Raw genomic sequence first — 16160 nt, 5'->3', positions numbered from 1 at the left:
TAATTTAGCAAGATCCTGTCTTAAAATTTAAAAAAGGGTTGGGGATGAAGCTTAAAAATAGAGCACTTGCCTAGCATATGTGAGACTTGGGTTCAAGACTCAGTACAGGGAGAAAAAAATTCAAGTCCAGTTGTGTCACTAACTCTGTGGCTTTAGGCAAATTATTTAACTTTTTTCAGTCTCAGTTCACTCATATATAAAACGGGGATAATAATAGGAAGATCAAATGCTAAATATATAGTGCTTAATATGTGATGCTTGAATTTTGTACATACTCAATACATGTTAACTATTTTTGGTCATACTTTAAAATATGAATTTATTAATTCAGGAGGATTGCAAACATTTTATGATAGTGAAATAAGATTTTGTGCTTTTATTTGAAGAAGTATTAAGGTTAGGCTGGGGTTGTGGCTTAGTAGTAGAGCTAAGGTTTTCCACAAACCATTTTGCTTTGTGTGTTCTTTTGAGATTGAATAGCTAGCTAAGTCACCTTTATTGCCATCTTTGGGAATTGAAGGGAGACGTGTGAGGCCCTGAGTTCAATCCTCAGCACCACATAAAAATAAATAAGTAAAATAAAAGCATTATGTCCAACAACAACTAAAAAATAAATATAAAAAAGAAGTATTAAGGAAGCCTAAGGGATAATAATGTGCATGTATTTGAAAGTTTTAAAGGTGAAGAGCATATAAATATTTTAAGTATAACCACCTATGAATGGATGTTTTTCTTCAAGAGAGACTGTGTTATTCAGTTTTCTATTACTGTAACAAATTTTGAGACAATCAACTTAAAAAGAGAAAAGACTTATTTTAGCTCACAGGTTTGGAGGTTTTAGTCCCGTTTGCTTTGGGACTATAGTAGCTCATCATGGTAGAAGCTCATGGAAGAGTAACCCATTCAATGTCTGGGACAAAAAGGAAAGAGAAAAAGGAAGAGAAGTACTGGGGTCCCTCTGTTCCTTTCAAGGACACACACCCACTGACGAGAAACCTTCTGCTAAGGTCCACCTGTTAAACTTATTACCACCTCTAAAAAAGTACCACACTGGAGATGAAGCCTTATGGGCCTTTGGGAGTCCAAAGTATAGCAGGAATTTTGAGTAACTAAGATTCACTGATATATTTTGAGGCCAGAGAGAAATGACTTGTTTAGCCATTAAGTCTTGAATTTAACAATACATAGCTTGTTCCACAGGAAAATTATTTTCCACAGGGTTCTTATTTTTTAACTTTTTATTTTCAAGAAGTCCTGGGTTTGGTTAGCTGCATAAAACATACATAATTATATTAGATTCTTATTTTCTAAAACACATCTTGCATGTTTATTCACTATTGTAGATATCTCTTAGAGCCATTTTTCTTTGTGTGTTCCCTTGAGATATGAATAGCTAGCTCAGTCACCTTTATTGCCACCTTTGGGAATTGAAGTATTTGGGTGAGAATAATCAATTTGGGGACGCTATGTTTGATGTTGACTTATGCAGGATGATTTTAATAATACTTGTAGAAGACCAAAGATTTTAGTACTTTGTAAATTTTGCTTCTCTGTATTTAGCCTCTGTTGTTTTCACTAGTAAAATTCAGATTTTTCACTTGTTTTCACTTAGGAAAAAAGATGCTGCATAAATCTAAAGCATTATGTGTGATTATGAATTCACTACATTTTAAAGATAATATATTCCTTCCAAGCTTAATAAGTGTAGGGATTAGAGAAATTGAGAAGCCCCTTTTTCTCAGAATCTGTGGTTGAAGAAAACAGTCTGTGTTTACGTAGATCCTGAAGTTTTTACTCTGGCCCTCTTAGGAATCAAGTAACAAATTGAGTTGGTTTTCAGAGCAGTTCACTAATATTCACCAATGAAATCTCCCCAATGGACAAATCAAGTTTTACTATGAACCTCCTGAAAATCTCAGTTCTTCCTCTTGAGAAAGTCTGTATTTTCACATGGTAATCATCATATTGTCATAATATGAGCTATAAGCATTTGCCCATATCTGTGAAATTTTAATAACTTAATGAGGTATAACTTCCTCATTTAGGTGTTTTAGGCAATAAGCAATTTTTAGCTTATCTTATCACTGGTTTTGGATTCACAGTCATACATGTGCCATTGATTATATGTCTATTTTTTTCTGGGATAGTATATGGCATAACATTATATAGACCAGGCATTTAATGTAAATTTGATATAATATTAGAAGAAAAAGTAGTTTATATTTTACTTTTAGTTCACAAAGTATTCATAGGTTTTAACCTGCTTAAAAATTACAAACTGAGACTGTAAAAGGTAAGAGATTTTCTATTCTCCCACAAAGCCAAGCATGGATCACTTTTGGAATGTGGACTAAAATAATGTACTTTGGTCTTTTGTTGTTATTGATAATGTGATATAGCTAATTGTTTTCCAATATTAAGATGATATTTGTTTTAGTTAGCTTTTCTGCTGCTGTACCTAAAGGATCCAACCAGCACAATTGTAGAGGAGGAAAAGTTTATTTGAGAGCTCATGGTTTCAAAGGTTGACAGAGGGCTCCCATTCCTCTGGGCTCAAGGTGAGGAAGGATATCATGGCTGGAGAGTGTGGCAGAGGAAAGCAGCTCACATCATGGTGGTCAGGAAGTTGAGAGAAAAACTCCACTGGATAGCTACAAATATATACCCAAAGCCATGCCACAATTCCCACCTCCTCCAGCCACTAATCTACCACTCAGTTAATCCCTATTAGAGGATTATATCACTGATTGGGTTAAGACTCTTCTTACAACCAAATCATTTCTCCTTAGAACCTTCTTGCATTGTTTCACATGTGAGCTTTTGAGGGACACCTTACATTGAAACCATAACAATATTGTAGCAGTTATGGTGCATAGTACTGAGGCCAAACATGATTGAACTTTCTAGGAAAGACAAAATTTTGAAATATCTTTCCCATCTGTAACTCTTAGGTATAAGAACATACAATGATTATGAAATACATAAAGCATATGTTCAAACATGAATATCCTAGCACTAAAATTAAATCTGTCCATATTTAATTTTTATTAATTTTATTTTTTAAGTTTCATGACATATATCTCAAGATTATTATAGACTTAATTATGAAACTGTCCTAATGAATAGAGTTTTTTTTTTAAATTGAAGATTTGCCCTATTTGTATGAGTATTCTTTAATCTCCTCTCATCATATATCTTTCTGGTGACCTCTGTATCAATGTTTGAATTGATGGAATAGATATTGTGAATTCACAGAAGAGAATGGACATACATGTCTTAGGCACTACAGGATGAGACCTAGAACAGGGCTTGCCATGAGTAAATTTTTGAAAGGATAATTTCTTTACTTTTATTAAAGAAGATTGTATATAAATAATATGGAGTTCTCAGAAATAACATAAATTTATTATTTATATTTTAGTAACTTGTTCTAAACTTGAGCTTGTGAACTTTTGACCTTCCATACTAAACTTATAGGACAAACTTAACAATAAAAGTAGAACAATGTTAATATTCTTAGATGAATATTTAATTATACAGGTGTAAATAATTGTTTCTCATATTTAATAACTTTTGACATATTCTATAAAATTTATTTCCCCTTAAGATCATTGTGTAAGACAATCTTTTAATAATATTTTAATATATTTAAGTAATATATTCAAATAATTTCAAGGAGAGCTCTTATGATATTTGCTAGAAAATTAGTGACAGAGAAGGGATATTAAACTGTTCCATAATATTAAATATAATATCCTATTATTAATCTAAGTACAATTTAAAGACTACATTAAAAATTTGACTTTAAGGGCTTTGCAGGTTCTTAGAACCTGAAAACAAGTAATTGCAATATACTATAATTCATAACACACTGATCCAAGTAGAAGACTTTTAGGTGTACCCTTGAATATCTTTGAGTGTAAACTCTTTTTCCCAGTGGGGCTGTTGGAGGCCAACTACAACTTTAACTTTCACTCTCCTAAAAAGATTGAAATTTACTTAAATTATTTTCTCTTTAATATCTTCCTTATATGTCTTGCTTTTTGTAGAAATCTAATAAGAAAAGAATATGGATTTTCTTTCCATTTAATAGGAAAGGAAATAATAAAGACATTAAAGGAAATTATGGCAGTACTCAAGTCTTTAATTTTTTCATCTCTGAGGGTAATCTTATTTTGCTGAATTAGTTGTGAACTTACTTTGAGTTATACTCTCTACTGAATATTTTGCCCTTAGTTGAGGAGAGATCCAAACCAAATGAGTCTTCAGAGGTCAAAAGAAATTACAGATTCAATTTACCAAATTTTATTGAACTGTCATTACCTGAGCCCTTGTCACAGTCACCTGCCTTAAAATACATGATTTTAAATTTTTTTGAAAGCTAATTATAGCACTGATGATATTATTAATGATATGCTTGTTATATGTCAGGCACTGTGATTGTGTTGTATAAATTAATCTTCTCAAAAAACCCACTTTATAGGGGAGGAAATTGTGTTTCTGATCAGTTTAAACCACTTGCTTAAGGGCTCTGTTAGTTGGTGATTTGCAGAACTGGCTTCTTTCTCAGATATATCCTACTTCAATATATTTACTCTTTTTTTATTGCTGGTTGTTCAAAACATTACATAGTTCTTGATATATCATATTTCACACTTTGATTCAAGTGGGTTATGAACTCCCATTTTTACCCCGTATACAGATTGCAGAATCACATCAGTTACACTTCCATTGATTTACATATATTTACTCTTGAGTAGTTGGTTTAGCCTACTTTTCATTTCTATAGAATTGGAATAAAAATAATTTTATTGATTATTATAATTGCCTTTATTAATTACCAATACTTCAAAATATTTGCTTTCCTGATTTTTTAATTCCTTGCTCATGCTCATTGTTAATTTGGTAGATAGAAAGATGACCAAAGCCTTATGTTTTATAAGAAACAGAACCTTTTGAAATGAGAAAAAGAAAAGAAGTTAGAATGGATCATTTTATTTTCAAGATTACTGACCTACTTTGTTATTTTAAGGGAAAAGAAGACAATATTTTAAGAAAATATATTTGTTTGGTTAATGTAATTTAATGGTCAGAGTGTTGACCTTTGAGTTGGAGAAGTATTATATTGAAAAAAATTAATGAACCACCTTATTTCTTAGTTATTAAATTAGGATAGTACTTACTGTTTCCATGTCATATTTCATGGGAAAATTGGAAAAAGTATTATAATTACCTCACTCAAGTGTAAATGCATAAATAGCCAATTGTAAGAATGAAAGTTATTGAATTATTATTATTTATTTATTTGTTTTTTTGTAAGGCACTGAGATCAATCCCTAGGACCACTGGAGGTGAGATGGGGGGCTGATTTAAAATTATTTTATCCTTCTAGAAAAATCTTATTTAGCATTTCTGAAGTATAGCTAGATGTTATACCTGATTATTAGATGATATGCCTTTCCTGAATTTAAATCTTATAAAGAAATACTTGCCCTTAATAAGAAAAAGTTTATATGAAGAATAATATGTCTGATACTTTTGGAATTTTGATTTCTCATATTGGTGTTACAGGATTTTCTTAATGTTACCATAATTACTTTTTTAGTGTATTTTGGGATCTCTACTGTGCAGCTCCAGAGAGACGGGAAACATGTGAACACTCAAGTGAAGCAAAAGCCTTCCATGATTATGTAAGTGAACATACGCTTTACAAAGTTATACTATCAATTTTCTTTTTAACCCAAATGCTTTGGGTCGTCTATTATTTTGTCTTAGCACTTAAGAAATGGTTGGTTTTCTTTTCTTTTTTCTTTTTCATCTTGAAACTTAGGCTCATAATTTTAAAATGAAATACAAAGGTATATTTGAGATATTGTTGAAGCTTAGGATAAAGAGTAGGCCTAACTCCTAACTGTTAAAAGTATTTCTTATTGTTAAGCATGTCTGATTTGTGAAATATCAGATTTACAAATATGAGATAGTAATTCTTTAGTTTCCAAAGATATTTATGGCAAGATTTCTGTAAATGGTTACTTCTCAATTTTTAAATAGATACACACAAATACATACACACAAATATTCCATTCTCCCTTTGAAAATTTTTGTTATAAATCTTAAGACTGTTCCTGCCACTGAATTCAGTTTACCGAATAAAATTTGTTATGGATTAAAGGAAATGTCAAACAAGAAAGCAGAAGATTCTAGACAAAAATAAATATATGATTTAAAAAAATTCTTGAGGAAGGTCAGTGGACTATCTTTGGTTTGAGCATTTTTAAGACAATAAGATAATAATTTTAGAAAGCTGATTTTATCAGGAAGTAGAATGATGGAAAAAGAAAGGAAATACAAGAAGGAGAATTTTTCTTTAGGGAAAAATTGCGTGTATGAATGAGGAAAAGGTGTTTTAAAGGGGCTGGAAAAACAGTTATACAGTAGATCGTAAAAGAAGGACAGATTGAATTTGGGATGGTGGAAATTCAGTTCCCTTTTTTAGAAGTAGAATTGGGGCAGGAACCTGGGGAAATATCTGACAGCAAACACCTAAAACTTAACTAGAGGGATACTTGTCTAGTTGGTCGAAGGAAGCATCATTCTGTGCAAAAGTCCTTAAAAAATCACATCCAGGGCTCTAAAGGAAAAAAGTCTTTGTTCTTATGCAGGAACTAATTCAGTCTTAGACCTAAGAGTTGAATTGGCTAGAAGAATTATAACCCCTCAAAATAGCAGGAGAGTGAGTATGCAGATTTAAGAGACATGAAATCTTGGGCACCTGGCAGGACTGTAGTTCTTTAAATCTGTACCAACTTGATTGCTTATGATTACCTCATCTGATGTTGATTGTACTCATAAGCTTGACATGTACTAAATAGTAGCTCTTGGACATAAGGTGTATGTAGGGGATTCTACTGCACATAAAACAAAGGAGGTAATAGATAAGTCAGGGCCCAGGCAGGACACAGTATTTCTCTGTACAATTTTACTTTGCTACTTGTAAAAGAGGCATAATATTTGACAATGTATAGTTTACTAAATTAATTATGTAAGTATTTTTTCAAAATTCTTTTGTGTAGAAAGATACACCCTGCTGTTCACTATAAAGATCTTATGGGGGCTATTGAACTAATTAAGTAGCTATTTCTAGAAATATTAGATAAATTACCATATTGTCATTACACTTTCATCTTCATCATTATCATCTCGGCATTCATAAGTCACTTTCAAAATTTCAAAGACTATTCATACTTATTAGGTTTAGAAATACACTTAAATATTTCAAAGTTTTTGAAAATAAGTGTTGGCCAAAAGTAGGTGTGAAATTGAGTGGAATTTAAAGTAAGAACAACTTTTTACCATGTTATTTGGTCCTAGAAAAGTAGTTTATAAAAAATTTAGTATTGGGTTTAATAACACAGTATGAATATTAACACACTTTATCAAGTGTTTAATTTTATATTAAATTTTTAGTATTAAGAGATTCAATTTATTCATAGATAGCATTTTTATTAAATCTTTAAGCCATCTTAGGAGTATTGATACATGCCCAACTTTTTCAAAATTAGGAATTGATAAAAGATAAAATTTGACTTATATAATTTTATATTAAAATTGTATTTTTAGAAATACATTTACTTTCTATCACTTATTTTCATGAAGATTTCCTGATTTATTAATACTAAATGATTTCTCAAAATGATCAACATAATGTGTAAATATAATGGTTTAAATGTGTAAATATAGAAGCTTTAAAATCCTGGTTATTATGAGATCTAAAGTGGACCGTGGATATTTCTTGGATATTCAATTTCTTTGAATTTATATCTACAAGTGGGATTGCTGCATCAAATGGTAAATCAGTTTTTAGTTTTTCAAGAATAAGCAATAAGATTTTTGTAAAATTCTAGAATGTTATATTTCTGTGCTACAGTTCATTATCGAATGATTCCTAAATGGGTAACTAATATGTTTATCTATTGAACTTTAAGGTAGTTCTCAAGAAAGTATACTGAAAAAATATTTCCTTTAATACCTGTGTTCTTCAGAATAGAAAAATACTTACTTATTGCATGTGTAAATCCTGATATGTTTCATAAGGATTTCCTGAAAATTAGTCTTTTTATTTTACTTCTTACCTGTATAACTAATTATATAATGACAAATTGCTTTTTCTTAAAGAAACAATGGAGATATACTAAGGTAAATAATCAATAATCCTTTCCATTAAAAATAGGCTAAAATGTTGAAGTTACTATCTTTGGATATTTGGATTCAACTTTTATATATATATAAAATTTCTAAATCCTTATCTAGAAAAGTTACCTTAAAGGTCGTTTTCATCTTTTGATGAGTTCTTGTTTCTCTTCTGAAATTGGAAAATTAAAAACTTTGAAAAATAAAATTTAAATTGAAAAATGGTCATATATTTTTCCTACAATCATATTACATACATAGACATTTAGCATTGCTCATAAAAGTCATTTGTGCTTTTTTTGCATATGTATATATTGAGAGACATTTATAAACTAAATAGATAAATTTTCAGCCATCTTTTATTTTTAACTCCTTTTTTGACGTGTTATTGACATACAAAAAGCTATAGATATGTAATATCTATAATTTGATGTGTTTGGCAAGAGGTATACCTATGCAACAACCATCCTCAAAATCAATGCCATAAACTTATCTGTGATCTTCAAAAGATTTCTCCACCTCTAATTTTTGTTTTTCCTTTTGCAGTAAGGGTACTAAACATACAATATAATCTTTCAGTGAATTTTTAAGTAGACAATATTGTTAATCGTATGCCCAATGTTGAATATTAGATGTCCAGAATTTATATTACATGATTTTGTGTATTTTGACCAGTACCTCACCATTTCTCCCTCTTCTCAGTTCATGGCAAACCACCATTGTACTTTCTGTTTGTATAGGTTTGATCTTTTTAGATTCTACATAAAACTAAGATTTATCTCCTCTGTGTATTTCTCCTCTGTGACTGGCTTATTTAGTTTAACATGTCCTCTAGTTTCATTTGTTGCAAATGGCAAAATTTGCTTTATTTTCAAGTCTATTATTCTGTTGTGTATATATACTACATTTTATTTAGGTTGATTCTATATCTCGGTATTACAAATGATCTAAAGTAGACATTGGATATTTCTTGGATATTCAATTTCTTTGAATTTGTACCTACAAGTGGGATTGCTGGATCAAATGGTAAATTGGTTTTTAGTTTTTCAAGAAATCTTCATACTGTTTTTCAAAATGGTTGCACCAGTTTACATTTATGATAGTAGTTTACAGAAATCCTTTTTCTGCACATCCTCACTGAAACTTGTCTTTCATTCTATAATTTTTAATATTTTTTTGTAATTATTATTCCAGATTTTGAATGTTTTAATGTTTTAATATTTTAATTTATTGGTTCTTTTTAGTTATTCATGACAGCAGAATCTATTTCGATATGCTTATAGAAGCATGGAAAATATATTATTCTAGTTAGGATCCCATTCTTATGGATGTACATGATGGTGGGATTCATAGTGTTGTTTTCATATATGTACATGGGAAAATTATGTCAGATTCATTCCACTATTTTTCCTTTACCTACCCCTGTTCCCTCCCTTCCATTTCCCATTGTCTAATCTACTGACTTCTATTCTTCCCCTTATCCCTACCCCTTATTGTGGATTAGTTTTCACATATTAGAAAACATTTGACCTTTGGTTTTTGGGAACTGGCTTATTTCACTTAGTATGATAGTCTTCAGATCCATCCATTGCTGCCAAATGTCATAAAGACGTTCTTCTTTATGGCTTAGTAATACTCCATTTGTGTGCGTGCGTGCGTGCGTGTGTGTGTGTGTGTGTGTGTGTGTGTGTGTGTGTTTGTGTGTATCACATTCTTTATTCATTCATCTGTTTATTGGCATCTGAATGAGGTTCCATGACTTGGCTATTGCAAATTGAGCTGCTATAAATATTGATGTGGATATATCACTGTAGTATGTTAATTTTAAATCTTTTGGATATATACTGAGGAGTGGGATAATGAGATAAAATGGTAGTTCCTTTCCAAACTTTCTGAGTAATCTCCAAACTTTCTGAGTAATCTCCAAACTGTTTTCCAGAGTGGTTGCACCAATTTACAGTCCCACCAGCAATATATACTTTCCCCCCACATTCTCACCAACATTTATTACTGTTTGTATTCTTGATAATTATTATTCTGACTGGAGTGAGATGGAATCTCAATGTAGTTTTTATTCGCATTTCCCTAATTGTTAGAGATGTTGAACATTTTTTCATGTATTTGTATTTCTTCTTTACTGAGCATTGCCTGTTAGAGTATGGACTTTTGTTATTTTATCATTTGCCAAATGATTACACATGCAGTATTAATATATTTTTCCTCAAAAAATCATCCTGTGCACAATTATTATGAGAAAAAGAGAAAACTTTTAAGATGAGTGAAACTTTGGTCTTGCATTTATATTTTAAAATAAAAGAAGTTAAATACTTAGTATCAATACGTGTTGTGTTGCTCATATAACATAAGATGCACTTAGAAGTAAACAGTTAATAGTGTATAGGAGGGCTGGGGATGTGGCTCAAGCGGTAGTGTGCTTGCCTGGCATGCGTGCGGCCTGGGGTTTGATCCTCAGTACCACATAAAAAACAAAAACAAACAAACAAAAAAAACCCCAAAGATGTTGTGTCCGCCGAAAACTAAAAAATAAATATTAAAGAAACTTCTCTCTCTCTCTCTCTCTCTCTCTCTCTCTTTTAAAAAAAATAGTGTTTAGGAATGCACTTTTGAATGGAAAAGTTATAAAATTCACAAGGAAATGATTACAAATTAGGCTAATTGTTACTTTTGGTGGTTAGGAAGAAAATATGAATGGAGTGGCCTCATAGAAAGGGCTTCTGAAATGGGTGACAAAATTCTGGTTTACTTGACCATGGTGGTAGTTACAAGTGTGTTTGCTTTATATATTTTATAATGTGGTGAGTTGTATTTTGCATAGCTTTCTATATTTTTTATTTTAAACATATTTAAAGTAATTAACTTTATAAAAATAACATGCACAGTAGTTTTTAATGTGTTTACAGTTATTGCTGTGATTCATCTTTGAGAAATAGTCGCAGAAAAATCTAGGAATGATTTGTAAACAAATCTGGTGTTTCCTTTCTGCTGTGACATATTATAAAGTATATCTGCCTGTTGGTTTCTAGAGGTGAATGGAGAATAAGATAGGACATATTGGAAGAAAATTTAATAATTCAAAGTTCATTTTACAAAAGAAGAGACTTTACTGTAGGGCAATTATATTGTCACATGGCTGGGAAAGAGACTTGGTCCTTTCTTTTTGCTGAGTTAAAACCAGGTTCATCTGAGTTATAAAATTATTATTATATATTATTAAAAAACAAAACAATCATACCAAGTGATTAAAATTAATTCCTATTAACTTGTGAAATTTATTGGACTAGATTTTATTTTCTTTAGTGTGTTTTTCTACCTTACTCTGAAGTCATAAACAATGTTTTTACTTGGGGTTAACGTTTTTCTAATTTTTTTCTGCTACAGATTAATATGGAATTGTATTTTTATTTTTACTTTTTGATTAGGCATACCCTTTTAAAAATGTTTTTATTAGTGCATTATAGTTCTACATAATATTCAGGTTCATTTTGACATAATTATGCATGTATGGAATATAATTTACTCCACTTGAACCCCATTACTTCCTCTTTCTCTCCTTTCTTCCCTTCCCCAGCTCTACTTCCTCTACTCTGCTGGAATTTCTTTCTTTTTTCATTTATTTCCAAAATATTTAAGAAAATTATTAATATATACTACTAAATGTTTAACAAAAAATAAATACAGTGATTATGATTTTAGTTCTCTGGTGCGATCGAAGATTGCTTAATTGTCCTAAAGCAAATATGGAGCAAAAATATATTTACCGCTTTAATATGATGGTATGAAATCAAATTATTCTAATGAGCTTCTTGAGAGTAGGAAATTATATTTCTTTTTCCCCAAGGTATGTCAAATAATAAATGTTTAAAAATATTAACGGGATGTAGTAATCTGTTAGTCAGAAAACTGAAAATGTTTAAAATTTCTTAAATTTTCAGGTAAACTGATAAACTTGAGTCATAATTGTTGATAACAAGTGGCTGACTTTTGTACTCTGGCCTAAAAAATATAACATCTAGAAAATATTATTTTAACAGTTATAACTCTTGAGATATATTTTTATAATTAAATATAAATTATTGTTTATTTTTAATTTTCTATTTTTTAATTTATAATGAATGTTTTTATGAATACCTCACAAAGATTTTTACAGAAAATCAAATATAGGCATACCTTAGAGATATTATGGATCCAGTTCCAGAACACCACAATAAAGCAAATTCCTCAATAAAGCAAGTAACACAAGTATGTTGGTTTCCCAGGGCATATAAAATTTACATTTATACTATACTGTAGTCTATTAAATGTGCAATAAATAGCATTATGTGTAAAAATGTATGTGCCTTAATTTAAAAATACTTTATTGCTAAAAAATGCTAATGGTCATCTGAGCTGGTAAGAAAATGTTAGCAATATCCTTGCCCAATGAAGAATTGCAACAAACCTTCAATTTTTAAAAAACACAATGTCTGTGAGTTACAATAAAAGGAAATACCATAAAGGGAGGAATGTCTGTTTTTTTAGGAAAATGATTATTTAGGAATCTACCCCAGAGAGTTAGGTGCTCCCTTTGCTATAAATCTTGGAATATCTCCTGAATATACCTTCTATGGTCATCCCTAAATATTAGGTGTGTTCTGTATATATCCTTAATGTCTCTGTTTATTAGATTTTTGTAATGGGATATTTTCTGTAATTATTTGTTGGAATAACCTTTGTCTTATGTATCATTTACACCCTCATACCCTGACATGAGATGTTCAAATATACATTTAGTGTGTGTGTGTGTGTGTGTATGTATGAATGATTAAAGAAAATATTATAAACATTCACCATTTTTTAATTTTAATAACTGGATGTGTAGTTGCAGGAAGGTCATTTAATATTACTTTTCTTCATTTTGTATTCAGTACTCATTTACACAAGAGAGCACTTTATAAAGTATAATATATTAATAAAAGCATTTATTTCTTTTATATCTTGAGCATCATGGTACTGGGGAATATAACAAAAAATAAGATGGATATAGCCCCTGTCCTCATGGTTTATTATGTAGCAAAATGTGTTTTTTCTCAAGAAGTTTAAAATAACGTAGTAAAATCCATATAAAAATACAATATAGTCTTATGTTATTTGATTAGTCAATTTATACATATATAAGAATATGGAGAGAGATCCAAGTACATATTCCTTTTGATATATGTTTATATTTTGGCACATAGTAGGCATTTAGTATCTGCACCGATAAATGAATAGTGTCACTTTAAGTCCTAATGGTCCTGAATAGTCCATGTATATTAGAACTCTTAATCAATTTGAAACAAAGTTTTATCTGAAATCCAGTAAGATGGTAAAAACTCTATAGGCATACACTTATGTTTATTAATCGGTGTATGGGTTATTATTCACCTGAATAAATAGGATAAGTATGACCTTCATTTCAAGCCTCTCATTTCTGCCATTGTTTTTACTCTTGTTTTAATTTCCTATAGAATCCAGTTTAATTTCTTTTTCCTTACACAAACTTTAGAAACCATCTTATATTCTTTCTAGCATGAGGTAAGTTATTCGTTTTCTTGTTTGTCTTTATGCAAGTGATGTTGATTTGAAGAAGGACATTCATCTACTTTACCTGTGATGTGTGTGTCTCTATTTCTAGTTTGTCATTTTGTCTTTTGATTGCTTCTAGTTGTCTTCTAAATAATGCTAATAATTGTATTGGTCATATTCCCTATTTCTTTGGATTCTGAGATGTACTGAGGACAATATGTTTTTTTCATCATTCAGTGAGAAACATGAATAAAAGGAGATGATTGAGGAAACTATAAAGCACCATGTAAGAATTCCACTTCATTTCACCATAATTTACAACATTTTATAGACATTATGAAATCATAAATAAATAAATGAAAATAATATATAAAAGAGATAAACAGAAATGAATGACTTTATTTATGATTTGTTATAAAAAGCAATATATTTCTTTAAAGTACATTTTAATGTTTTCATTAGTACATTATAGCTTTACATAATAGCTCCTAGTAACTCCTTCCTCCCTACCCTCCCATCCCACTGTACTGTTCCCACTACTTAATTCTAGTGACCTTACTCCCATATATTAATTGCTTTTATAAATTGGTACTTTATAGGTATACCTAGGGGTGAAATTCACCATGGTACATTCACACATGCAAACAGCATAATTTGGTCAATATTATACTGCTGTTGTTCCCTTTTCCCATCCTTACTCTCCCCAATAACCCCCATCTCCCTTCCTCTGATCTCCCTTACATATCCATGGTGTCCTCACTTATTACTTTCCCCTTATTTTGCTGTATCTTCTGCATATGAGAGAAAAATTTGTCTCTTGACTTTCTGGTCTGACTTATTTCACTCAACATGATGCTCTTCAATTCCACCCAGTTACCAGCAAATACCATAATTTCATTCTTTATAGCTGAGTGAAACTCCATTGTGTATATACACCACATTTTCTTGACCATTTATCTGTTGATTGACATCTGAGCTGATTCCATGACTGGTTGTTGTGAACTGTGCTACCATAAACATTGATGTGCCTGTATCAATATACTATGCTAATTTTAGTTCTTTTGGATACATATGAAGGAGTGGGGTAGCTTGGTCATATGATGGTTCTATTCTTACTTTTTTGAGGAATCTCCTTATAGCTTCCCAGAGTGGTTGTACTAATTTCCAGTCCTACCAACAATGTGTGAGTGTACCCTTTTACCCAACATACTCACCAGCATTTATTATTATTTGTATTCTTCATGATTGCTATTCTAACTTAAGTGAGATGCATCTCAGTGTAGTTTTGGTTTGCATTTTCCTGATTGCTAGAGATATTGAACATTTTTTCACATATTTGATGGCCATTTGTGTTTCTTGTTTTGAGAAATGTATATTTACTTCTTTGGACCATTTCTTGAATTTTTGTTAAGTGTCAAGTTATTTTGAGTTCTTTATATATTCTAGATATTAATCTCCTATTGGAAGAGTAACTGGCAAAGATTTTCTGCCATTCTGTAGGCTATTTCTTTATGCTCTTATTTCCTTTGCTCTACAGAAGCTTTTTAATTTGCTGCTGTCCTATTTATTGATTTTTGGTTTTATTTCTTGAGCTTTAGGGGTCTTGTTAAGGAAGTCGGTGTCTCTGCCAATGTGTTGGGAGTGTTGACCCTATATTTACTCCTAACAGTTGCAAATCTTCTGATCTAATTCCTAAGTCTTTGATTCACTTTAAGTTAAATTTTGTCCAGGTTGAAAGACAAACTATTTTCATTCTACTACTTAAGTATATCCAGTTTTCCAGCACCATTTGTTAAAGAGGCTATCTTTTCTCTCATATGTGTTTTCCAACTTCAAGTTCTTTAATTTCTTTCTTCAGAGTTCTGTAATTTTCATTGTAGAGATGTTTCATTTCCATGGTTAAATTTATTCCCAAATATTTTTTGAAGCTATTGTAAACAGGATAGTTTTCCTGGTTTCTTTCTCAACAGGTTCATTAGTGGAGTATTGGAAAGCTATTGATTTATGAATGTTGATCATGTACTTGCTGAATTCATTTATCAGTTCTAAAAGTCTTATGTTGAAGTATTTTTTTGGGGGGGTGAGTGGGTGGGAGGATTTCTAGATATAGGATCATGTCATTTGCAAACAGAGATAATTTTATTTCTTTTTTTCCTATTTGTATTCCTTTAACTTCCTTCTCTTGCCTGATTGCTCTGGCTAGAGTTTCAAAAACTAATATTTATATTTATATTATATTTCTGAAGAAATGCTTTTTCTCCATTCAGTATTATTTTGGCTTGGAGTTTGTCTTATATAGCTTTTATAATGTTAAGGCAAGTTCCTTATGTCCCTAGTTTCTCCAGTGTTTTTTTTTTTTTTTTTAAAGAATTTCTTTTTTAGTTGTAGATGGACACGATACTTTT

At 30.6% G+C, this 16160-nt stretch overlaps 1 protein-coding gene across 6 annotated transcripts in view; it reads left to right on the top strand.

Annotated features, from left to right (window-relative positions):
* Positions 1–16160, top strand: part of Ssbp2 (single stranded DNA binding protein 2) — a 332846-nt gene that overhangs the window by 123927 nt on the left and 192759 nt on the right. For all 6 annotated transcript variants that reach the window (XM_040273490.2, XM_021724853.3, XM_021724768.3 and 3 more), the window contains one exon: positions 5606–5690. In XM_040273490.2, coding sequence (XP_040129424.1) covers positions 5606–5690 — 85 coding nt within the window. The remainder of the gene's footprint in view (positions 1–5605; positions 5691–16160) is intronic.

Source organism: Ictidomys tridecemlineatus, chromosome 1, assembly GCF_052094955.1.
Source record: "Ictidomys tridecemlineatus isolate mIctTri1 chromosome 1, mIctTri1.hap1, whole genome shotgun sequence".
NCBI classification, from domain to species: Eukaryota; Metazoa; Chordata; class Mammalia; order Rodentia; family Sciuridae; genus Ictidomys; species Ictidomys tridecemlineatus.
The sequence above is the reverse complement of the archived record's forward strand: the minus strand, read 5'-3'. Positions and strand labels throughout refer to the sequence as shown.